We start from the raw sequence: 25,565 nt of genomic DNA, 5'->3' as shown, positions 1-25,565 counted from the left end.
AATTCAAATAACTACTATATTTGATTTACATCACAAGAGACCTACTCTACATAGTTTAATTAATTTTTTTTACTTCGACTTTATCTCATTTGTAGATTACAATAAACTAAAAAATGAATATACATAAATTATAAAATCAATATTTTTTTCCTCTAAATGGTAATATTTTTAGTACAAATGAAAAACAAAAAATAAAAAAAAGTACCAAGGAAATAGAATTGACGAGTTCTGGAACGAGAATTATTTTAGAAACTAGCTACATATTATCATCCTTTTTATGCATATGGCCAAATATAAAATATTAGAATTATTTCTATTACCTCAATTAAATTTGTGTACAAACTAAAAAATGAATATATACATAAAATGCAAGTTAATTACTCTATATTACTAATACTTTCAGTAACGATTTTAATAATGTCGATGAATTTGTAGATAATTCAATGTAAAATATCAACATAATCAATGTTACATAGAAAAAAAAATTAATGTAATCGGAAATTTCCAAAATCTTACGCTACATAATTAGTATAATAATTAAATTTCAAGTGCACGATAGTTTTGTAAGAAGATGCCAATAATAAAAGCGACGTTACTTTAATTTTCTCGAAATATAAACCAAAATATCTATATATAATTTCATAATTATTTCTTAAAAAGACATTTTCAACTAACTTCCAAATCACACGATACAATTATTACTTTACCTTCAACTTTTTTTTTATTTCCAAAATTTATTATATTAAATTATAATGTATTTTAAACTCTATCTAATATTTAAAAATTAAATAATGTCAATATATGTTTACTCAAAATGGCATAAATAAGGTCCCTTAATTCATGTCCAAGTTGATTCAAACCCGCAACCATTCGACTGTACAGTATAAGTCTTTTTAGCTTACTATACGTGTATTTGAAATGCATTTGAGTAGTTCATTTTCTTTAAAAAAAAAAATAGTTGACCATGATTTAAAAAAATACCCCTGAAAAGATTAGTTTGTCAATTTATTCACAGAAGATTTTTTGGAATACTAATTAGAATGACAAGAAACCAAAGTAGAATCGGCGAGAAGGTTCCAGCAGACTCCGACGATCGAGCAAGAGACACACACCGGAGGGTCGTTCGTTCTTATTCTCCGGCGAGATCGAGAATTCTAGAACTGACAAACAAGGAAAGCTATGTTAAGATAATTTGTAATTTCTAGAGTCATTTTCTAGAATATTTACTGGTACTTTGAAAGTCATGATCTAAGAAGTTTGAATAACTAGTCAAAGAGTGGAGTTAATAAGCCTTGAAAAATGTGTGACTTAGTTTATAAATATGTTTATGTAATATGCAGATTATCAATAAAAAAATATAATAATCAAGTGTATTGCATCACTTGAATTTCTATTTGTCCTACTTCAAAAATTATTCCGTTGTGCCCTTCAAATTTGGTATCAGAGCCTTGAAAATAATGGCTTTACGAAACATTCTTTCGGAAGGTTCTCTTGCAATTAAATCTTTGTTTTGAACTTGATAAATAAGCCAAGCTCCAATCAAAGACACTGGTCCCGTCCCGCCAACAGTTGGAGATGACGTGTACAGAAAGATGATCAAATTTCCAGAAATTCCTCCAAGAAGATATATAAAGAGACAAGTGAATGAGCCATATTCTTGAGATACTTCAAGCCCAAAAGTGAAGAGAAGAAATTCTAAGTCCACTTTGTTCTCTTTTGTTACAGTATCAATACCGACATATTGCAATGGCTGGAAATTTGCAAATCACGATGTTCAAATATTCTTCGACGGAAGTACCTATATTTGAAGGAGAGCATTATGATTATTGGAGCACCGAAATGATGGATTTCTTCATCTCCGAAGATTTATGGGATATCATTGAAAATGATTATCCAGAACCACCTACCGAAGATGGTGCAGATTGGAGTGAAGATCAACAAAAGAAATACAAACAAGATTAGAAGAAAGATGCTACTGCACTTCGGTATTTAAAGCAAGGGGTTAGTAAATCTATCTACCCTAGAATATTCAACAAAAGAAGCATGGGAAGTCTTGCAACAAGAATTTCATAGAAAGGATAAAGTTGTGTCTATCAAACTTCAATCTCTATGGTGAGATTTCGATAATCTCTTGGTGAAAGAAAGCGAAAATATCAGAGGTTTTTTCTCCAGAGTTGCAGAAATTGTGAATAATATTCAAAGCCTTGGAGATAATATTCAAGACAAACGAGTGGTCGAGAAAATCTTGTGAAGTTTACCACCAAAGTTCGATCATTGTGTTGCAGCAATCGAAGAATCGAAAGATCTTTCCAACTTGTCGATGTTTGAGCTCTCTTCAAGCACATGAAGAAAGAATTAATCGATCATTAAAACAACCTTTGGAGCAGGCATTTCAATACAAAGTTGGATTTTTTGATAAGAAGCCAAATAAATTTGGGACTTCAAATAATTCATGAAAAAATAAAAATCAAAGTGGCAAAGGAAAATGGGAGAGAATGATCGAGCAAAAGATGAACAAAGAAGTGGGGAGCAAAAAAATTCTCATGATGGTCCTTATTGCATCATATGCAAGAAGGATAATCACAATTCGAAAGATTGTCGTTTCAAGTGTATAAGATGTAGGATTCCTAATCATTCTCAAAGAGATTGCTGGCATAAAAAAAACAAGGAAAAGAGCATGCCAACATTTCAAAGGAAGAAAAAGAAGATCTCATGTTGTACACTTGCATGAGTGCAGAAACTGAAGATGAAAATGGTTGGTACATTGACAGTGGTTGTAGTAACCACACGACGAGTAAGCTTAACAGCTTTGTAGAACTTGACAGAATTTTTTCTTCTGAGGTAAAGCTTGGAGATGGCAAGATAAAAAAGGTGGAAGGAAAAGGCACCATCGAGGTTCACTCCAAGCAAGGTAACAAAAAACACATCTCAGATGTTCTTTATGTGCCAAATCTAGCTCAGAATCTGCTAAGTGTTGGTCAACTTATTCAAAAGGGTTATTTGGTTCATTTTGGTGACAATGCATGCATGATTATTGATAAGAAACAAAATCTGAGTGTTGCTAAGATTGACATGGCCAGCAACAAAGTTTTTCGTCTCATCATGCCTTTTGGTAAGAGTTTTGCACTTAAGCATGAAACATGTCATGATTCTTATTTGTGGCATTTGAGATATGGACACTTGAGTTATAAGGGACTACATTTGCTAAAATCAAAAAATATGGTTGTTGGAATTCCGAATGTTGAGAAAGACAATAAAATCTGTGAAGGGTGTTTATATGGGAAATTGCACAGGTTTCCATTTCCCAAATCTGCTTGGCGTGCAAGAGCTCCATTAGAATTGGTTCATGCTGATATTTTCGATCCTACTCGGACTAGTTCAGTGAGCAACAAGAGGTATTTCTTATTGTTTGTCGATGATTTTACTCGGATGATGTGGATATATTTCTTGAGTGAAAAATCAGAGGCTTTCTCAGTTTTCCTTCATTTTAAGGCTCTTGTTGAATGTCAGAGTGGTTATTTGATAAAGACTCTAAGGACAGATCGTGGTGGAGAATTTATATACAATGCATTCATGAATCACTGTAAGGAAAATGGAATTCAAAGGCAACTCAAGTTGAAATACACTCCACAGCAGAACGGTGTCGCTGAGAGGAAAAATCGAACAATTGCTGAAATGGCTCGAAGCATGCTTGAACAAAAAGGTTTGCCAAAAAAACTCCGGGCAGAGGCTGTTAATACATCAATGTATATTCTTAATCGTTCACCCACGAAGGCGGTTTTGAATAAAACACCAATTGAGGCATGGAGTAAGAGAAAACCACAAGTTGATCACTTGAAAATTTTTGGGTGCATTTCTTATGCATTAAATCAGTCCCCTAGCAAAGATAAGTTTGATAAGAAAGGTGAAAAAATGATTTTCATTGGTTATAATGATGAATCAAAAGGTTATCGATTGTGGAATCCAATAAAGAATCAGCTTGTTGTGTTAATAGATATTGTGTTTGATGAGATGGCTGCATGGCAATGGAATGAAGATGTTTCTCAAAGTCCACCAATTCTCGGATCCAGATTCTCGAGTAAGGAAGGTATGATCCTTGCAGGAAATTTATGATTCTTGCAATCTTGCATTATTCTCTAGTGAACCGTAGCACTATGATGAAGCAAAAGATATTGATATTTGGATTCAAGCAATGAAATAAGATATTGCAATTATTGATAAAAATAGAACGTGGGATTTAGTGGATTTGTCTAAAGAAAAAGATATGATTGGTCTAAAGTGGATTTACAAGACCAAATATTGTGAATATAGGTCAATAAGAAAGCACAAGGCTCGTCTCATAGCCAAGGGTTATGCTCAACATCCTGGAGTGGATTTCAATGAAACCTTTTCTCCTGTGGTTCGAATGGAGACAATAAGATCAGATCTTGCAATTGCAGCTCAATTAGAGCTAAATGTGTTTCATTTAGATGTTAAATCAGCTTTCTTGAATGGAGAACTTGAAGATGAAGTTTATGTTATCCAGCCACATGGTTTCATGATTGAAGGAAAAGAAGATAATGTTTACAGATTACGAAAGGCCTTGTATGGTTTGAAGCAAGCCCCTAGAGCTTGGAATTGCAAAATTGACGGGTTTTTTCTCAATAATGGTTTTGAAAGAAGCAGGAATGAACCAACTCTATATGTGAAAAAGGATGAGAATGATTTCATGGTGGTATGCTTATATGTTGATGATTTGATTTACTTTGGAACTAATATGATTTTTTTGAAGGAATTCAAGGAGAAAATGATGGCATATTTTGAAACGACTGACCTTGGAATGATGAAGTATTTCCTTGGTATTCAAATAAGACAAGCTAATTGAGACAATTTTCTCTCACAAGAATTGTATGTAGAGGATTTGTTAAAAAATTCCGCATGGCAAATTGCAAGCATCTTAGCACTCCAATGATGCCGAGTGAGAAGTTGCAGCTCAATGATGGGTCGGAAAAAGTGGATCCAAAAATCTATCGAAGTTTGGTTGGATCACTTATTTATGTTACTCATACGAGGCCTGATATTTCATTTGCAGTTGGTGTTGTTTCAGGATTTATGCATGATCCTTCCAAAGTTCATTTTATTGTAGCTAAAAGAATCTTGAGGTATTTGCAAGGAACAAAGAAGCTTGGATTGCATTATGTCAAAGATCAAGAAAACAAATTGGTTGGGTTTACTGGTAGCGATTGGGCAAGATGTCAAGATGACAGGAATAGCACTTCTGGATACATATTCTGTCTTGGATCAAAAGTGATTGCTTGGAGCTCAAAGAATCAAAAGATAGTTGCTCTATCATCAGCTGAAGTTGAGTATATTGCAACAACAGAAGCAGCATGTGAAACAACTTGGTTAAGGAGAATTCTTGGTGACTTGCAGCAAGTTGAAAATCAGCCAACAAAAATTTATTGTGATAAAATGTCAGCTGTGGAAATGACAAAGAACCCAGTGTTTCATGCTCGTTCAAAGCATATTGAACTTCGACATCACTTTGTTCGAGAATTGGTAAGCAAAGAGCATATTCAAATGGAGTTCATTAGCACAGATGTTAAAGTTGTAGATTTCCTAACCAAAGCAGTTACCGTAGAGAAATTCGAGAAGTTCAAGCAGCAATTGAAAATTAAAAATTAAGGGGAGCGTTAAGATAATTTGTAATTTCTAGAGTCATTTTCTAGAATATTTACTAGTACTTTGAAAGTCATTTAGGAAGTTTGAATAGCTAGTCAAAGAGTGGATCAGTTAATAAGCCTTGAAAAATGTGTGACTTAGTTTATAAATATGCTAATGTAATCTGCAGATTATCAATAAAAAAAATATAATAATCAAGTTTATTGCATCACTTGAATTCCTATTTGTCCTACTTCAAAAATTATTCCGATGTGCCTTCAAGCTAGCCTAATAGGTAATTTGGATGGAAAATCAAACTTTTCAATTAACCTTGTTAAAAAATTTGATTTGAAAAGATTGAGACAAAAGATCCCTCCAAATGAAAAATAATAAAAATGCAAGATGTTTGAAATCAACAGAAGCAAAAGGCGAAGTACGTCTAGTCCGAGCAGGGGAGAGAGCTTGAGAAGGGCCCGAAGAATCCATGGCTTCAAAATTTAGGGTTTTCCACCAGAAGGAAAAAAAGTTCACTGTACAAGTTGGAGCCCAAAGGAGCAATGAAGTACACCGTATTTTCTTGGTTGATAGACAACGAATGCAGTCTAAGAAAATGCACCAGTCGTCCCATTCGACGCGACGTAAAAACGAGGAATGATGAAGCGAGAGGGCTTATTGTCATGTTCGCTGCAACAAAGTCTTCACTGCTATAGCACTTGTTCAGGTTCATGGTGGGAGAAATGGCGATAAACCATATGGCACAAGCTTCATTGCTATCTTGTCTTGTTGAAGCTTGGAACAAGCCTAGAGAATCTGAACACCATAGATTTATTGTGAGAGCATCATAGGTGAATGAATCTTGATTTTTCATTACAATTAATAGTTGATTATTGAGAGCACAAAAATAATAATACCAAACAATGAATGATCCATGATTTGATTTTGTTCTTATAAATCAAAATATATGAAAAAATATAATTGCGCAATCGAATTTATATTTCAAGATGTACCAGAAGGTTCATAGTATATTATCCATATTGTGTGTGCTAATTTTGTGCAAATCCTAGGCAACAAAGTTATTATTTACTCACTCGTTGTAAATGTGAAAAAAAAAGTATGATAACTCTCTCCATTTTAATCTTTCCCCCATATAGACATTTTTATACATATGCTTGTCAAGCTAATTATTAGAAAATTTATTAGTTTGATTTTAGACCACTGAGAATGCCATTATGAGATAAAAGAAAAAAGGAACATCGCTTCATTTTGTGGTAAAAGCTGCAAATATATATGTTTTCTTAACAATATAAACTTGGGTTCATATTAATTTTTTGTAGATCAATTTGAAATAATTTACATCTTATGGATTATCACTCTCACTAATCAGATCATCCTCAAGATATTTCGCATTTCTTGATTCCACAATTCTAGTGCTATGAGATGAATGATAGAATTTAAACCTCTTGGATTTTTTGACATACCCAATAAAATATCCACTTATAGTTCTTGAATCCAGTTTCTTCTCTTGTAAGTTATAAACTCTTACTTCAGACCCCAAGTGTGTATATGTTGCAAACTCGGTTTTCAACATTTTCATAATTCAAATGGAGTCTTTAGGACAGCCTTAGTTGGAACTCGATTTAATAGATACACTGTCGTTTAAGAGCTTCAATCCTCAAGGTTTCGGGAAGTTTAGAGTTACTACTCATACTCCTAACCATGTCCATTAAAGTTCGGTTTGTTCTTTCAGCCACACCATTTGGTCCGGAAAACCAGACATGATATATTGGGTAACAATCTCATTTTCTTGAAGAAACTTCACAAATGACCAATAGCTTGTCCCTTTTCGGTGCATCTATCATATTATTCACCACATCTATCAGACCTCAAAATCTCAATCTCTTAAGCCTTAAAAACCTTAAACTTAAAGGCTTTCAACTCTTCGTGCTTGTTATGATGCAAATAGATATATATGTATCGTGAGTAATCATCAATGAAAGTTATAAAATATTTTGAACTTTGCATGTCCATATCTGGACAACGTACACTACAAAAAAAATCTTACGACCTTTGACCGTTGTCGTAGGTCTTGTAAAACCGTTGTTAAAGGTCATGTGGTTAAAAGGTGCGCTCAAAGACAACAGTGAAAAACTGTTGTCGTAGACGTCTAAAGTCAACGGTGAAAAGCCGTTGTCGTAGCATTGAAAAATCGTTGTTAAACTAAATATTGTGACGGTTTTTTTAGACAAACCGTCGTCGCTAATTGTTCATATGATTTCCGTCGCTATTGTTTTATGTAAAATAAAAAAATTACTTTTTAAATTTAATAAATCTAACAAAAAAACTTACAATCTTACTAAACTAAAAATATATAATTTTAACACTTAGAATTGAAGCGAAATTAAAATCGTGGAAGAGAGAAAAATTTAGTGTGGGAAGAAAATGACCAAGGACACGGATATTTATAGACAATTTGCGACGGTTTTGGCTTAAACTGTCGCTATTAGCGACGGTTAAGCTAAAGTCGTCGCTAATGCGACAGTTGTTTAAACAACTATCGCAATTTTTAAATTAGTGACGGTTTTTACTGTCGCTAATTTAAAATTGCGACGGTTTTTGTTTTAATTAGCGACGGTTTCATAAAATCGTCGCTATATTGCAACAGTTTAAGATAACCAATTTTTATAAAAAAAAATAGAACTACGACAATGGTTTTTCAAAAACCGTTGTCGTTAACCAAATAAAACACTAAAAAATGACAACATTTTAAAAAACCGTTGTCGTAGTTCTAAAAAAACCAGCTCAAAGACAACAGTTTACACAAGTCTCAAAATTAGAAAAATTCAAAGTACTGAGTACTCCATCTTTTATAATATTTTAATCTTCTGTATGAAAATGTGTCGCAATCTCGGGTGCAACAATATACATTAATCCTCGTTTATAACGCTTCTTTTAATACCCGTTTGAACATCCGTAGTGGTTCTGCTATCATTTTTTAAAGAAATTGAAAAAATCATCATCGTTGTATCATTTCCAACAAGGTTTGATTTATAAAATAAATTCATAGAATTATCCAAAAATCGAAATGAATCTCCATACAGTACAAAATTTGAAATTGAAATCAAATTTCTAGAAAAATTTGGAACATAAAGTGTTTTTACCAAAACCAAAATAAAACCAATATCCAAAACTAAATCGCGAGGTCCTATAGCTTTTACATATGAACCCATTTTGTTTCTCGAATAGATGATCCGCTCACTTCCTACTGGCTTCCTTAGGCTTTGCATACCGTGCAAGTTATTAGTGAAATGAATTGTAGAACCAGAGTCAATTCACCATGTGTTATAAATCGTATTTACAATATTAGATTTATAACAAACAAATGAAATAGGAATACATTTATTGTCAAGACAATCTTTAAATTTGGTGCAATCTTTCTTCATATATTCCGTCTTTTTATAAAAGAAACATTTGGATTCTTTCTTGATGTCAGGTTGAGGTGGAATTTTTTTTCTCTTTTCCCTTGACTTTGGCTTGCATCTTAGAATTTTCTTGTGAAGTCAGAAAAACATTATCACTCTTCTCCATCAACAACATTTCTTCATCTTAAACACATATGATCATTAATTCGATGATTGACCACATATCCTTATGTGTATTGTAAGAAATTTTGAAGTCCATATTACCGTGGAAGAGTGCATAAAATAAAGTGCATAAGAAAGTTAGATATTTTCACTTCAGGTGTTTTCAATCGAGCCGCTATGTCCCTCATCTTCATGAAATGCTCTCCCGCATCTTTCAGACTTGTGAGCCTTAATGAAGAGAACTCGATTATTAGGTTGCTGGCAAGGGCCTTGTCTGAAGTTGGAAATTGTTCATCAATTACCTTAAGTAGGTCTTTAACTTTTTCATGCTTCTCAATCGAACCATGAAACCAATACAACGATCAAATTCGTGTTTCTGGCCATTTTCCAAAACTGAGTTGTTATCAGATCGAGCTGATCAAACTGTGACGACACTACAACAAAAACGCTATATGACAACGGATAAAATCCGTTGTCGTAAGCCATTTATAACTGTTGTAATTGGCAGTGCTGTTGAAAGTGCGTTAAAACCGTTGTCATAGCTCTAATTAGCGACGGTTTTTGAAATTAGACATAGTTATGTCTAAATCGTCGCTAATTTTAGCGACTTTTTTTGACTAAGTCGTCACTGTCGCTAATTTTAGCAACTTTTTTTGACTAAGTCGTCGCTAATTAGCAACGGTTTAATATATACTGTCGCTAAAATTAGCGACAGTTTAAGTTATATCGTCCCTAACATTAGCGACGGTTTAATTAGCGACGGTTTAGACATAATTCGTCGCTAATTTTTTTAGTAAAGTAAAAAAAATTAATAAATCTAACTAAAAAAGCTTACTATCTTTCTAAGCTAATAAAATTCATAATCTTAACTAACACTTAAAAATTTTCAAGAATTGAAGCGAAAAAACTTACCCTATATCGAAACTAAATTCGTACAAGAGAGGAAAATGTATTGTAGATGTGGAAGGTGTGGGGAAAATGTACCGAAAATGCGAGTATTTATAGACAATTTGCGACGGTGAAGAAAGGACCGTCGCTATTGGAGACGATTTTTGTTTATACCGTCGCTATTTTAAAAATTGTGACGGTTAAGAAAGGACCGTCGCCAATGGCGATGTTTTTTGTTTATACCGTCGCTAATTTAAACATTGCGATGGTTTAATAAAATTGTCGCAATTTTAAATTAGCGACGGTTTTGGAACCGTCGCTATAGTTGTCGTTTCTCCAAAAAAAACGCTAATCCACAACGGTTTTGGTTTTAGAAAACCGTTGTCGAAGACACATCAAAGACAACGATTTGTAAAAAATTGTTGTCTATGAGCGGGTTTTTTTAGACTACGACAACGGTATTTGATGAAACCGTTGTTAAAAGAAAAAACACAACGCTTTTCATAAAAAATCATTGTCTTTGATGTGTTATTGAATGCCTATTTTCTTGTAGTGTGACATGATGGTCTGATCTGGTCTGTTATGAGTTTGAATTGTTGGCTTGGTCTGAGCTATTCCAAGTGAATTGTTCCAAGCTAGTACAAGTCGAGCTGTTGGCTTTGCTTTAAAATAGCTCTTAATTTATCATTTTTTGGGTAAAGTAATAACCATGAAAGTTGTAATCTCTCTGTTAGATTTCCACGGAATATAAAATCGCTCAATTCCAAGTTCGTATGATAACGATATGCTTGACAGATCAGGATGTTAGCAATATGGAACTTGTTCTTAATTCTATGCAGAACCTGCAATTTCATCGTGGTTTATCAATTTCTTTTGATCTGATTCAGACTTTGACTTATGAAAATGTTTTATTTGTAGATCGTTCTTTTATATTTGTATTGCATATTAAATCATTCAATTTAATAACTAGGCTGAGAGATATGACCAAAATATCAAAATTGATTTATTCAAGCTGATTGTTGTTTCCGTTTCCATCAGCTCAATCTTGCGACTAATATTTCGTCTTTATAATGTTCCAACCAACTTAGCTGTTGTGAAGTATGACTTATGTAAAATTGAGTTTTCTATTCAATCGTTTTGTCATATATTCAATCGTTTTGTCATCATCGAGCTGTGAGATATAATCAAAATATTGCGGCTCACCATATTTTCAGTTTGGTTGATTTCGAATTTCATCTTCCAGCTTGAAATAACAACTTTATACTTGAATAAATACGTTAGAAACATAATAACAAGTTTTATTTATTATCAAAATCAATATCACTTTATTTCTCAACCTAAAAATCTTTTTTTTTTATGATAACAAAACTTAGATAAACAATGATTTTATCTAACATTTTCTTCTCTTTTTTATGTGAATAAAAAAATATAATTTTTAAAACAAGTTAAGCATAAAATTTATCTCCCCTCGATATTTGAAATCAATCTCTCTTTTAAAATTATAATGAGTTCTTTCACAATATTTTTGAAAAATTGAAACTGATAAAAGTAGATGGATGAATAACCAAATGTTTCATAGTCTATTTTTTCTGGTGACACACGTGATCAGACTTTAACGAATAAACTGCTTTTCCTTAGGCATGACCATGCTGCAATGTTTACACCAATGCAATGCTCTACGATTATAGTTTGCAATGCAAAAGCGGTTTGTCATTTCGACACTCGAACAAGAAGAAGTTATGTCATTTTTCCCACGGTTGCTGTAAATGCTCGAAAATTCAACTTGAATATATATATATATATATATGTTAGAAAAAAAATATGAAATTTCCAATTTTAAACATAAAAATCAGTTTAGAATACTCTTTCAATAACAACCATAAAAACATCTAAAATTGACAACATAATTTATACATCAAACTAAATTGAAATTTGACGACAACATAGACTTATCAGAAAAAAATAAATATACAAGACTAATATTATAATTTTCCTAAAATAAATTTGGTATGGCCAAGTGTTATGGACAAAATATTTTATTATATAACAATATCTATATATATAGATAAAACAATTACTGTTTACTAAGATCTATGATTTTTTTATAATCAAAAGAGTTTTCTCTCTCTCATAAATGAAGTGCCTCAATTTGGTCTTGTATTTTAATTAACTCGTGATCAATTAATCAAAATGTTCTACATCGACAGAATTTTTATTATAATCCATATAAACTATTATGAATTAGACTAGAATTACATTTAAATATAAAACAAAATGCCAACTTGTATATTTCTAAAAATGAAAAACAACTGTGGCAAACTTATAAAGTCAGAGAAACGAAAAATTAGATGATAACCCTCTAAAATTTGTATTTGAATATATGACCTCTCTTCTCAAAATAAATATATGTACATATACTTTTTTCTTAAACAATTATGTTTTGTATTAAAATTTAATCTGTATGGATGCATGACAAGATTTACTAGTTCCAACTAATTTTTTTTAATTTGGCATATGGTAACATTGTGTTAAATATAATTATGTTATGGTAATCTTATTCAAAGTTAATGTTCGAATTTCAATTTTTTTAAAAATAATGGCATTATTTATTTTTATCTTTTCAAATAGTATGAGAAAGAAATATTATGGGAAAGAAGATTATTATTATTATTATTATTATTGTGTATAAAAAGTTTCAATAAAAAATCTGAATTTATTATTATTATTATTATTATTGTGTATAAAAAGTTTCAATAAAAAAGCTGATTTTTTTTATCAAATGAAATCTCGAAAGAAGAGTATAAAAGTAAGGGACGGATGTTGTTTTTGACAAATTGAGAAGAAAATGGAGTGTAAACAGATAATGGGCTTACTGTTTCATGAAGCCCATTAACCTCTGAGCCCACCAGAGATACATCTACAAATTCCTCATTCCGGATTAGGTTTTTACTCGCACTCTTTATTCCTCTCTGCCGCAATTGGCTAGGGTTTTCCTTTACACTCTGCGTCTCTTTCACTTCATTCAATCCCTTTTCCTCTGAATCCACTTCACAGTTACTGTATTTGATCCCTTTTCCATGGATTCTTGCTTCTAGGAGTTCCTTGATTCTTGAGAATTTTCGCTGAAGCGCCGTCTATTTGTCAGGAATCTGAGAATGATGAGTTCTATTAATCCTTTTGGGCTTCTGGGTGATGATGACTCCGAGGACCCAATTGAGCTCCTTGCTTCGAAGAAGCCGAATGCACCTGGCGCAGGCTCAGGGTCCGGCTCAAGCCAAGAAAGCTCCAGCTCTGGCTCCGGCGGCTCAGGCCAAGCCTCCGGCTAAGCTTCCCTCCAAGCCTGTCCCTCCAGCTCAGGCTGGTGAGATATTCAAAACCCAGTTTTGATTTTTATTTCTTATCGTTACTGTTATGTCACTGGGTTTCGTTTGCTAAATGGAATGAGGTTTTCCCCTGTTATATATATTCTTGTGTTTTTTGCAACTGAGTCCTCAGAATAGAAATATATCTAATGTGTTGAGTAATTATTATTTTAAATTTATAAGTTTCATCCAGAAGGCAGCTTTCTTCATGTTTGCCCACTTCTTGGGGGATCTCTTATTCTCTTTGCTGGAGATCATAGTTTTTACCTTTTTTCCTGGTGTATTTACTTTGTTTACTCTCCCTATAACCATGAGCTGCTGTTGGTTAATTCTCATTGGAATTTGGGTTTTATTCTTTAGCCTTGCCTTTTCATCGATGGGTAAAATAAAACTATTGAGCTTCTTGTTTTAATCGTAATACAGATAATAAAACTCATTTATATGTTGAGATTGATGTATGAAGTTTTTTCAATCACGGGATTCTGTAAGTTGTGCTTTTGTGCAAATGCTGATTTGAGTTGTTAATTGCTATGATTTTTTGTACTTTTCTTTAATAAATTTGATTGCCTTTTACACAAACTTTACTGTCTTGTTTTAGCAGGAGGATTGTGGTTTTAAGGTCTGTTAATTATACTGTACAGTCAGCGTAATTTGTTTATATTGGCAGTGAGAGAGTCCAAGAATGAAGATCAACGTGGTGGAGGCCGTGGTGCTGTACGCGGTGGTGGGCGTGGACGCGGTGGGCGTGGATTTAACCGTGACGTGGTTGACAATGAAAATGCATTTGGAATCACTAATGGTTTTTCCAGAGGATATAAGCAATCAGAAGATGGAGATGCTGGAAAGGATTCTTCAGAAAGGCGTCCATATAGTGGGCCACGCGGAGGTGGTGGCTTCCGAGGGGGCCGCCGTGGTGGTATTAGCAATGGGGAAAGTACAGAGGGTGAACGTGAACGCCCACGAAGAGCATTTGATCGTCACAGTGGAACTGGGCGTGGGTAAGTTTATTATGATAGTAGTTTTTACTGCTCTCATGATCATAGGTCTGTAATTTTTGTTGTTTTTGCTGCTCTCATGATCATAGGTCCGCTATTTTTGTTTGGAATTGATTTTCTGGTTTTTTCTTCTTTCTTTATTGGTGTAAAATTATCGGAAGTTCACTACAATTTTTATCGAAATCTCAATGTCATTGGTTCCATTTTATTTTTATGTTTTATTTGTAGGTCTGGCTTTAAACGTGAGGGTGCTGGTCGTGGAAATTGGGGAACACCAGTTGATGAGATAGCCACGTAAGCACTGTTTGTTGAATTTTTGTTATCGAAATCAGTTTTTTTAATTTTCTTATTCTAAATTCTGCTGTCAAATGCATTTTGTGTAATTTCTACTTCATTTAAAGTGGGGAAACTGAAGAACCAGTTGTGGAAGGAGAGAAAAATGTTGATGCTGAAAAGCCATCAGAACAAGAAGATGTTAATGCTAACAAGGAAACTCCTGCAAATGAACCAGAAAACAAGGAGCCTGAAGAGAAGGTAGTTTAGTTCTTGGTTGTTGGTTTGAAATCTATTTATTCATTCATTTTCATTATACTTCGTAGATTCTTCAAGAATTCAATCTTTAATTTTCCTGTCTTAATTTAGTGCTTGTGACCTAAGTTCTAGATTTTTGTTGTATATATGTTGTAATTTGTTGGCGAATATGTCCAATTATTTATCGTAATATTATTAATACCTGCATCTTATATCATGCTAGGAGATGACTCTGGAGGAATATGAAAAAGTCCTGGAAGAGAAGAGAAAGGCCTTGGTTGCGCTCAAGTCTGAAGAAAGGAAGGTTAACTTGGACAAAGAACTTGAGTCCATGCAGATTCTGTCCAACAAGAAGAATGATGATGAATTCTTTGTTAAATTGGTGAGCAAGCTACTCTCAGTCTACGGCTTGTCTTTCTATACCCATTTAGGATGGATTTTGTTGATTGTGCTAAGCTACTCTCAGTCTACAGCTTGTCTTTCTATACCCATTTACCATGTATTTTGTGCTAATAATATTTTCTGCCCAGGGTTCTGACAAAGATAAACGCAAAGAGGCTGCTGAGAAAGCGAAAAAGGTGTGTGTCTTGTGTGTCTTAACAATATACCTATGTTTCGATACATCTGTCAATCTGATATTTACCAGAGAACATGGGATTTATTTATTTGGGTGTGGAAGGAAAAATATGTATTGTCTTCGTCTTTATTTCTGGACTCTATTGACAAGATTTAATTAGAGTGATATAATTGATGAAGGAACCAAAAAGACATTGATGATTTTCCAGAAAATACAAAATTAATTTTATGTAGATCAGGTGATTTTAATTCTTTACATATTTTTGTTTCTAAACAATGTGACGTCTTCTTATTGGCATCTGGCTTATATATGTGATCAGTTTATGGGACACATGTTCCACATCCTGTAAGTTGAAAGTTTGTTGTATCCAGTGTGATGGAAGGTGTTGAAACAGTTATTTGGAACTTCTGTGCCTTTTTTTCCTTTCACTTCATATGATGCTTTCACTGCTTTCATCGATAGTTTGCTATATACTTCCAAGCAAATCTCTAATAAGACTGAATCTCTCTAGATTTTAATGATTCTCTTCCTGCATTTTGCTTGGAATTTTTGTTCACTGACCATTCTAACACAAGCGGTGTGACATGCATGAACCGGCGTTGAAGCTTTACTTAACCTGTTGTGTATTTTCCTGTTTGATATGCAGTCTGTAAGCATAAATGAGTTTCTGAAGCCGGCTAAGGGAGAGTACCCCCGATCTGGAGGTCGTGGTCAGGGACGCGGTCGCGGTAGAGGTGGAGCTGGAGTAAGCAATTACAACGTGCAGGCCCTAGCCATTGCAGATGATGGAGAGTTCCCTTCCCTTGCAGGTAAGTAAGGAACTTCGGCTTGCCACACGAGCTTTGACAGATTATAGGAATCAGATCTTTGGTGGTTCGTGAGTGGCAAAGTTGGTCGGCAATCATGGGAAATTTGCAGTCATTTCGGTGTACATTTAGATGCGTTCCGGGGGTTTTTGCACCTTTGGTTCTTTGTTACTTTGACGTGTACGAAATACCATTTCCATAATACTTAATAGTGACGGTAGTTTCTTTTTCATTTTCATTTAATTCCCATGGGATGAGCCTTTTTTTAAGTTTATGAAAACCAGTTTTGTTACATTTTGAAACATAATCTTCTCCCCTTCTACTCTCTTATTTGTTGCTCCATCGGTGACATCTTTTTCTTTATGTAATTCTTAAAAGGGCCTTAGGAAACTCTTCGGTTCTGACAGAGATATGAGGTATGGAGCCTCAAAAGGTGTTTTTCTTACTATATAATCTAGTCTCACGAGAATTTTCGTCACCACAAGGACGATTTGCTATCTTTACTTTGAGATCAAAATTTGTTAGGAATAAGGAGCTTCGACTTGTGGATTGCAAAAATTTTGAGCTGTGAACGATCAGTGGAAATAAACCTATACCCTACCCCATTTATGTTTGCAAGTTTCAACCTAGAGTCCTGGGGCAGAATGAAGGCGAGTGATTAAAATGCTTGTATTTTGACACTACGCAACCGCTGTTATTAAGTGATGTGTTAATTTTACGGAAGGCCTAGGATGATGTAACAGAAATCATTGAATCTTTCTGACCGGATCCCACGATCATATCCTGGGTAAAGTCCAATAGAACTATAAAAAGAAAACTGTGATATTGAGTTATTTTATGGATAAATAAGGTAGAAACAGGACTTTCTAACGTATGGTGTAATAATTTACGTTTGGTTGTAAAAATGGTTTTGGATTGAATATTATCAGACTCATCCCGAAGGATTGTAGCAATCATTGGAAGAAACTATTTAATACAACTGAACAAGACCCCAACAGATCTATTGGTTGGCACTCCATCCTTATAACACCAATTGAACCAAAGCATGATTGATCTAAAATCAGTGGAGAGAGTAACAATGGCGAATCTGACAGACTAATTACCAGCTACAGTACAACGACCTAACACATAAAATCTTCTGTCCGTTTCGTAGTGAATAGTAATATACATTTGAAAGATGAGGAATAAGGAAATAAGAACTATAACCAACACTGACGTTCGCCAAGGCGATTGTTTTGTACACGTCCTTTTTAAGAAATCGAATAACTTAAACATAAACAAAGAATATATGTTTTAACATAACCATAAGTGATTAACACGATTGTGCATGACATTTTGTTAAACAGGAAACAAGCACTAATTTTGCATGACATGATAACATTGCGTTGCTATCTAGCTTACCGACTTCTGCTTCAGGTGGAGCAGCAGCCAGACTTCTGATTAACAGGTTGTCCTCTGATCTGCACGGTTGAAGGTCGGGCAGAATTCATGGCCGGTTGACTTGCCATCCTGATAATGTAGATGTAAAAATAAGTCATTAGTGAAAAAGATAACGGAAAACTATCTAATTATAACACCACACAGCATCCAATTATATAATCTGCACACCATACATTGTTTACCTGTTTTTGATTGAGGCGGCCATGGCCATGAAAGCCTGCTCCACATTAGTAGCACTTTTCGCACTTGTTTCCATGAAAGGTATCCCAATTTCATCAGCAAATGCCTATAAAACAGAGGGGGTCAGACAAGAAGTTCATCGAAAGGTGAGATGATTGATACAGGGGTCAACTTTGGATTTCAAACGACGGTGGTCCAAATCAAGAAGAAAATTGTTCAGACCGGAGAATTACAAATGTAAATTGCATCAAGCATTTATAAGTTTACCTTGGCAGTCTCGGTGGACACGACCTTCTGTGCTGTGAGATCACACTTGTTTCCAACAAGAAGCTTGTTAACATTGTCACTTGCATATCGGTCTATCTCGTTCAACCATTGCTTGACATTGTTAAAACTCTCTTGGTCAGTCACGTCATAAACTACCTGATAGACGTATGAGCGGAATAAGAAACCTAATTCATCAAGCAGAAAATATTTAGGTGCAAGAATAGGCAATGCTTACAATTATGCCATGAGCCCCACGGTAGTAGCTGCTAGTGATTGTCCTAAAACGTTCTTGTCCAGCAGTATCCCACTGCATTTATCAAAAGACAAAAAAGATTAATCATTCGACAGTATAAAAAATTTTGACTAGTTAAACAACATATCCTCCTCTCATATCCTGAAATTGGATATTAAGATCTCACATCCAATATAATAGCTAGATATGATGAATTTCAAACACTTACTATCTGTAACTTGATGGTTTTACCATCCTGCTCCACTGTACGAATTTTCTGCATCATAGAACACAACATATATCAGGGGACTTGTAGTTTCAGAACTGCCAGGACATACAAAGGGCACGCTAACACAGATCACTTACAAAGTCAACGCCAATGGTACTGATATAACTCTCAAGATATGAATCATCCTGAAAACAATAATACACTGATAGTCAGCAGACGCAAAGATATTCCTATGAACTCCAAAGATCTTTGTGCAACTCTAACATGCATGAATTATGCAAATTGACATGTAAAAAGAGATGAAGAGCAAACCACCGCACTTCTTCATATTAACCAAAAAAGGATTAGACAGAAAAAATGCCACAGGTGTGAACATCACCATAGAAAAAATTCATAATTCATGGAAAAAGAGCATATCAATAACTTAGTAAGGAATGCTACGATGAAAAGCAAGATGGACGAATAATTTTCAAATTGCTATTTATAGTAGGAGAAAATCATTTAGAGAGGGAATGGGCACCTACCGCAAACCTCAGAAGAAGACATGATTTGCCGACACCAGAATCTCCAATAAGCAAGAGTTTGAAAAGGTAGTCACTGTTACAAAATGAGAAGGTATGTTCAGTCTCGAATAAATCAAGGAAAATCATTTTTCAACCATTAAAGAAACATGAAACTCCTTGGATATCACAGGGAAAAGGATGTAAAATGAGTATCCGCGGCACAAAATATCAAAAGATGCAACATCCGAAAATTAGATCATTAAAAACAGAAGTTAACACCCGAAGCATAATGCAATTGACGAAGAACAATCAAACAGATAGGAAGAGATAAAGTAAAAAGGGAGAGGAAAAAGAATCTGACAAATTACAGAAGATATTTCAGCATTCCCACTCAGAAATAAATCCACAACCAATCTGACCCACATGAGACTGAAATACATTATAGTTGGTGATGCTTCATTGTGATTATATACGTCTTAACAGATATCAAATTCATAAGCAGCTTTATACATCAAGTAGCACTAAAAGAGAAAAAGGTACAATTTTATGATTCCTGATGTTAAGTATTTTCTAGCAGTTAGAACAGTAGTTTGCTATAATAAAAAAATGCACAGAAGAGAAGCCTGCATAGCAGAGAACGTGAAAGTTTTGGCAACTTAGAATTTTCCAAGTCAGGCTATCATCATGTGCGACATGAAATTTATTAAAAAACTGTGAAGAACAAGATTAAAATAATTTACTTTGATAGCTTGTATTTGATGAGGAACCAGCAGAGTACACATTAACGAATCCCCAAAACATAAAGCAATTCTAGTTTTATTTTTTTCTTCCTTTGTTTTAACTTTGCTATGGAAAATGAAAACTTTTGACTTCAAACATGTCACAATTTGAATACATAAGACGCGTAAAAGGTTGATTTTTTCAACAAACAATATTCCCAACAAAAATCGGCGACCTCTCACAGAGAAAGAACGACAAATAATATGCTGATCATTCCAATTATGAACCTTGCATCCTCAAGGTCATCCGGCTCATCCAAGCATTAAATTATATAGACTAGCTCCCGCAAACATGAAATTCACAGCGATCATATTTCAACAAACCGTAAACTATGACTGCTACGGATCAAATAAAGCGCTCGCCACATCATAAATTAACCGATCCAACGAGTACAAAATCAAGAAACCAATCACGGTCAACCAAACTTTTTAACCCAAAACTTCACACAGATCTAACTCATTTGCTCTATATCATCCCGAAAATCGCAAAATTCAATTGAAAACTACAACAAAATGCTTACTATTCTGGATTCATGGCCGAAGAAATTCAATTCAATTCAAAAAATAAAACACGAGAGAGGCTCCGAAGAGAATTCAATCCCGAGAGGCGATGATTTTGATCGAATCGGAGAGATGATGCGGTGAAGGGTTGAAAATGGAGAGATGGTGCTTGTATTTATCAATTATATAATTTAATATATATAAATATTTGTCTTTCATTCAATGAAAGACGCGTTTTATAAAATGTGGCGAGGGTGGAGCCGTGACGTGGCAATCAAGTAATGTTTGCTGACTAGGACTTCTGCCATTTTCATTTTTTGGTGCTCTCATTTGGAAGGAATGCGCTTTCAATTTGGACACCAAATTTTTTTTTAAAATATTATTTAGACTTTCGGATTTTTTTTAAAATATAATTTTTTTGGAACAATTAAAAATAATTGATTGGTTGACCTAACAACGTACAACGAAATGGTATTTACTATTTATTTGCAGTGTGTTTGTTGTGTTCGGTCGTTACAATAAAGATTAAGTCTATGATGAGACGGTCTCACGAATTTTTATCTGTGAGTTGGATCAACCCTGCTAACATTCACAATAATTTGTTATTGACTTATCATTTGCATAATATATTTCTTTGAAAGTTTAGTAAACCCAGTTTTTAATGTAAAATATTCACTGACCATGCTTTATTGTGGTTTTTATGTGCCAATGACTCATGTCGAATTTTCATCAATAAATGAAGAATAGGTCTCTTATAAGATGGATTCACGAATCTTTATCTGTGAGACGGTTCAATCCTACCGATATTCACAATAAAAATTAATACTTTTAACATAAAAAATAATACTTTTTCATGGATGACCCAAATAAGAAATCAGTCTCACAAAATACCACCCGTGAGACCGTTGACCGAAGATTTCGGTTGGGAATAAATCTAGCAAGCAGACTAGGTCAAGTTATAGTAAATGGTTGATGAGTCCAAGTATTGATCCCACAGAAACTAATATTTAATTACTAGAATATTTATCACTTAACTTAAGCTAGATAAAATAAATAAAAATATGATATGTAAATTATTAATCTAAACTATTAAATAAAATAATTTCAACTAAAAACGAGGGATTCAAATATCAAGTAGGGATTTAAATTCAAATAAATAGCTAAGACACACAACAATACCAAACTCTACTATGTTGACACGTGTTAAAATCTAATTAATTATTTAATTCTTGACAATCACGGTGAAATCCCCAAATTCATTTATTAAACGATTCCTCGAGTTAATAAACTTATTTAAATCTAACAGTCCAATTATTTCTAATTGAATTTAATTAGATCTAAATGTATTAAATCTTTGTGAAATTTCAGTTTTCACCTAAAACCGCACACTGAAACCGAATACTATTTCTAGTCAGTTTAACCATGTGTTGATGACGTCTTTGTTGCTATATTTAATCAATCATCTTCCGATTTGTTATTAATCAACATACATGTAAATAGTTGATCAGACTATTAACAAGAAATATTAAACTAACATCAATCAATAATTAAAATCTAGAAAAATAATATAATGAAAATAAAACAAATATCAAATAAAGTATTGTTTGGCCCTATTGTGGTCTTAGCCTAAAGAAATTTATTTCATGAATTCAAAATAGAAATGAAAACTCAGATTTAATTTCATAAAAGAAAACAAAAGAAAGAAGGAATAAAAGGAATTCTCAGTGATTTGGCGTGTGTGAGGAATTCCTCCTGCTTCTATCCTCAAATCTTTCTCCTCTTATGTTCTTTTTCCGCGTTGTCGTTACTTCACTGTAGCTTTTTTTTTCTGTGCTTCCTTCCTCTTCTCTCCTGTTACGGCCCTCCTCCTCTGTTCTGCTCTCTTCTTCCCTCTCCTTCTGCGCTGCCTTCTTCTGTCTCTTCCCTCTGTACCTTCTCTCTTCTCTGTTCGGTCCCTTCCGCGCTGATTTTTTCTTTTGTTTTGCGCCTCCTTCTCCTGTTACGCTTCTGCCCCTTTTTATTCTTCTCAATGGGCCTCCTCTTTCAAATATTTTAAGCCCATGTCAAGTATAAAAAATGTAGATAAGATATTTATCAAGATTTACATAGATTTTTCTAAATTTTCAATATCATCAAGAAATGAAAATATTTTATTTCCTTTCTTTTGATATTTCGTTTCCTTTGAAATTTTATAAAATCCTCTTATCTCCAAGATTAGTCATTTTTTCTTTTTTATTCAATTCTACAATCATTATAAACTTAATCAAGATAAACACATAATTAGAGATAAAAACTCTAGATAAGGACAAATATTATAAAATTAAATCCCTAAAAATCTTTATAATATTTGGCCTTATCAACCGTCTCACACAAGTTTTTGTCATAAATAAATACCAAACTTAACAAAATGGGTATAATGTCTATCAAATATGTCAATGAATGCATCATATTCTTTTCTTAAAAAAATACTTCATTGTTTGTGCCAATATATGATGTCAAACTTTCACAAAAAAGTATCGCATATAACAAACTGGATAAAAATTCTACCAAATTAAGCACTTAATATATCACATCCAGTACATCTTAAAATAAAAGATTCAATTAGCTATTATTACAAATATCAACACAATTAATACGAAAAAATGCGAAGATACAACATGTCACACCTCGAGACCAAAACGTATGACATCGACATCTTCTCACAATCACACAATCGTAAACATCAAGCTTATAAGAAATTTTTTTTAGAACCAGTCTATTGTTCATAAATAGAAATATTGTCTTTACAACTCCAAAATAATCACATAATATTTTACAACAGCGTAATGTAAAATATTAACTATGGTATGAAAGCTCACAATTTGAAATAAATTGATAACGAAGATGAAACTTAGATGTCGGCATCAATCTTCTCTTTTTTACCATCCCCAAAACCTAGTTTTTGTTCTTCATACTCTAACCGATCTTCATTCTTATCTGAGAGGAAGGGTGAGTGAGTGAGTGATATGGTCGCGATTCAGTAAGCAGTTGAATTCCTCCCAGATTTTAAGTCAATTTTTTTTTAACAAAAACAGTAATATCAAATATTTACAGAAAGATGCTCCAAAAACTTGAAGAACTTGCTGGATTTTTCTATATTCGATCGCCTAAATGGAAAACCTATGTTACTCGAGTAGGACAGAACTTTGGCTCGATAACTTGGCAACACTCTTTCTTGAAATTTTGGTGTGATTTTATTGCATGTTGTGGACCTCTATATATAGGTCTCCAAAGGTGAGGTGAATGATCATTCAATTCATGACCATTTATTTTACATTAAATATCATTATTCATGGCTATTAACATCTTCTGAAAAGCACATACCTATGGTCGTTAACCTTATCTTAAAAGAGCATATTCATGGTCATTAACCTCCTATTAAAATACATTATTAAACCAAATATATGACATAATACAGCCTTTAATCTCCATTATCACCCATTAATCACCATACTCAGTGGTTACAATTTGATGAAGGTGAGGGGTACTCTCACCTCCCCATGTCTTTATTAATTGGATTTTCATGAGAATAAATTTATACCATCGATGTTATAATATTCTAATTTCATATTTTTTGTGACCATCATTTAAGTAGAATTGGCCAACTACCATGTCAAAGTAATCTTACACTTAATATACAGTACTTAGTTTCAATTAAACAATACTTGATTATAGTTTAATATCAGTAGTTTAATAATACACTATTAAAATTTAAATCATACATAATTTATGAAAGGTAACACCTTAAATTTGACAAATCATTTACTTTGCAACAGATGCTTTTTCTGGTGTGCACAGACGTGTCAATAGTTCTGTACGTCTCTCTTATATATTTTATTTGGCTCTTTTAATTTGTTGCTTTTGGTCTAAGCTGTAACTCTCCAAACTTCGTTTTGCTTATATTTCTTACATTTAGTTGAGGAAAGTGGGTGCAAAGAACATTGAAGCGGGAATCGGTTATGGAATAGGTTTGTTTATAGTATTTCTCTCATGACTGGTGCTTGATTCTGTCACATTGGCCTTGGCCTCGGACTCCATTGTCCTTTTGTGTATTTGGCTTCTGAAATACGACTATCTTCCTCAATTCGAAGCCTCACAATCAGATTTTCAAAGTTTCAACTCCTTGGCTGCGCGTCTTGTTCTGAACCCAGCTCGTGGCTATAGCTGATTAGTTATATAATGAAAACCTTTCACGAAATGCTGGTCTTGCTTTGAAGCCTCGTGTGGTCCATCAGATACAGTCAACCCTTTTTGTACGTATTTATATTATTTGATGTATGTTCGATCATTGTCCAAATCTAACTTTGCGTCCTAATTTATCAGCAAGCAGTCTCACATGTAATGAAAAAACTTGGAATAGCTGCCACTTTACCAATTAATCAAGGAGTACGTTCTCCCGGCATCGTTTTCAAACCGGGCAAGAATGATAAAGGATACAATGTCCATGATGGAAAAACAAGCATTTCTTTGGAAGGAACTTTAGTACCAAAAAATGATGATGTAGCCAAGACAGAATACGGAAGCCGACCATAAACGAATTCTTGAAAATTCCGATTCTGAAAGAGGATATGGACCTACGCGAACAAGTACGTATAATGAATTTCAACATCGAATTACGATTTGTGTTATTGCCACCCAATTTAAATAGAAAAAATTTCAAATTTTATACATCAACAACTGCATTTCTATGTCCAGTTAAAGTTACTAGTCCATAAAAGTTTAACATGATTTCTCTAGACGTTACATAGATTCTGCTTCTGACACTTTTTCTAATTTTGAATGAACACAATATATCTGCTCACAATATACAGAGGTTCCACCGTCCACGTGTGTGCTGTGAGTTTGGTAGAAAGCAAAGGGATTGAAAAAGGAGGAATCTTTCCTAGAGAAAGGCATGTTTTTTTACTTGAATAAACGAAACGAGCAAGCTAGGAATGCTAAATTTGTAGGGAACTTCGAAAATTATGCTGGGAAAATATTGTGAGTAGATTGTTCTGATTGAAACTGGAAAAAAG

General features: G+C 33.7%; 3 protein-coding genes across 3 annotated transcripts; 2 read left to right on the top strand and 1 right to left on the bottom strand.

Annotated features, from left to right (window-relative positions):
- Positions 1–4,917: 4,917 nt before the first annotated feature.
- Positions 4,918–5,664, top strand: LOC142526033 (secreted RxLR effector protein 161-like). Its single transcript, XM_075630308.1, has one exon. The coding sequence runs from the start codon at positions 4,918–4,920 to the stop codon at positions 5,662–5,664; it is 747 nt and encodes a 248-aa protein (XP_075486423.1).
- A 7,389-nt stretch (positions 5,665–13,053) lies between these two features.
- LOC142528127 (RGG repeats nuclear RNA binding protein A-like) lies at positions 13,054–16,672 on the top strand. Its single transcript, XM_075633211.1, is given in 8 exon segments — positions 13,054–13,354; positions 13,356–13,470; positions 14,139–14,469; positions 14,695–14,760; positions 14,868–15,000; positions 15,221–15,379; positions 15,528–15,575; positions 16,221–16,672. Coding segments are annotated over 8 exon segments (1,113 nt in total). The 5' UTR covers positions 13,054–13,264; the 3' UTR covers positions 16,392–16,672.
- An 893-nt stretch (positions 16,673–17,565) lies between these two features.
- LOC142528128 (GTP-binding protein YPTM2) lies at positions 17,566–20,703 on the bottom strand. The gene is made up of 8 exons (XM_075633212.1): positions 20,532–20,703; positions 19,253–19,325; positions 18,866–18,913; positions 18,729–18,776; positions 18,503–18,574; positions 18,268–18,423; positions 18,003–18,106; positions 17,566–17,889 (listed from the first exon to the last, which is right to left on the bottom strand). Exons 1-8 carry the CDS (start codon positions 20,543–20,545, stop codon positions 17,793–17,795), a joined length of 612 nt encoding a protein of 203 aa, XP_075489327.1. The 5' UTR covers positions 20,546–20,703; the 3' UTR covers positions 17,566–17,792.
- Between the last annotated feature and the right edge of the window lie 4,862 nt (positions 20,704–25,565).

This window comes from Primulina tabacum, chromosome 15 (assembly GCF_025594145.1).
Source record: "Primulina tabacum isolate GXHZ01 chromosome 15, ASM2559414v2, whole genome shotgun sequence".
In the NCBI taxonomy this organism is placed as follows: domain Eukaryota; kingdom Viridiplantae; phylum Streptophyta; class Magnoliopsida; order Lamiales; family Gesneriaceae; genus Primulina; species Primulina tabacum.
Note: the sequence above shows the minus strand (reverse complement) of the source record. Positions and strands in the feature narration are given on the sequence as shown.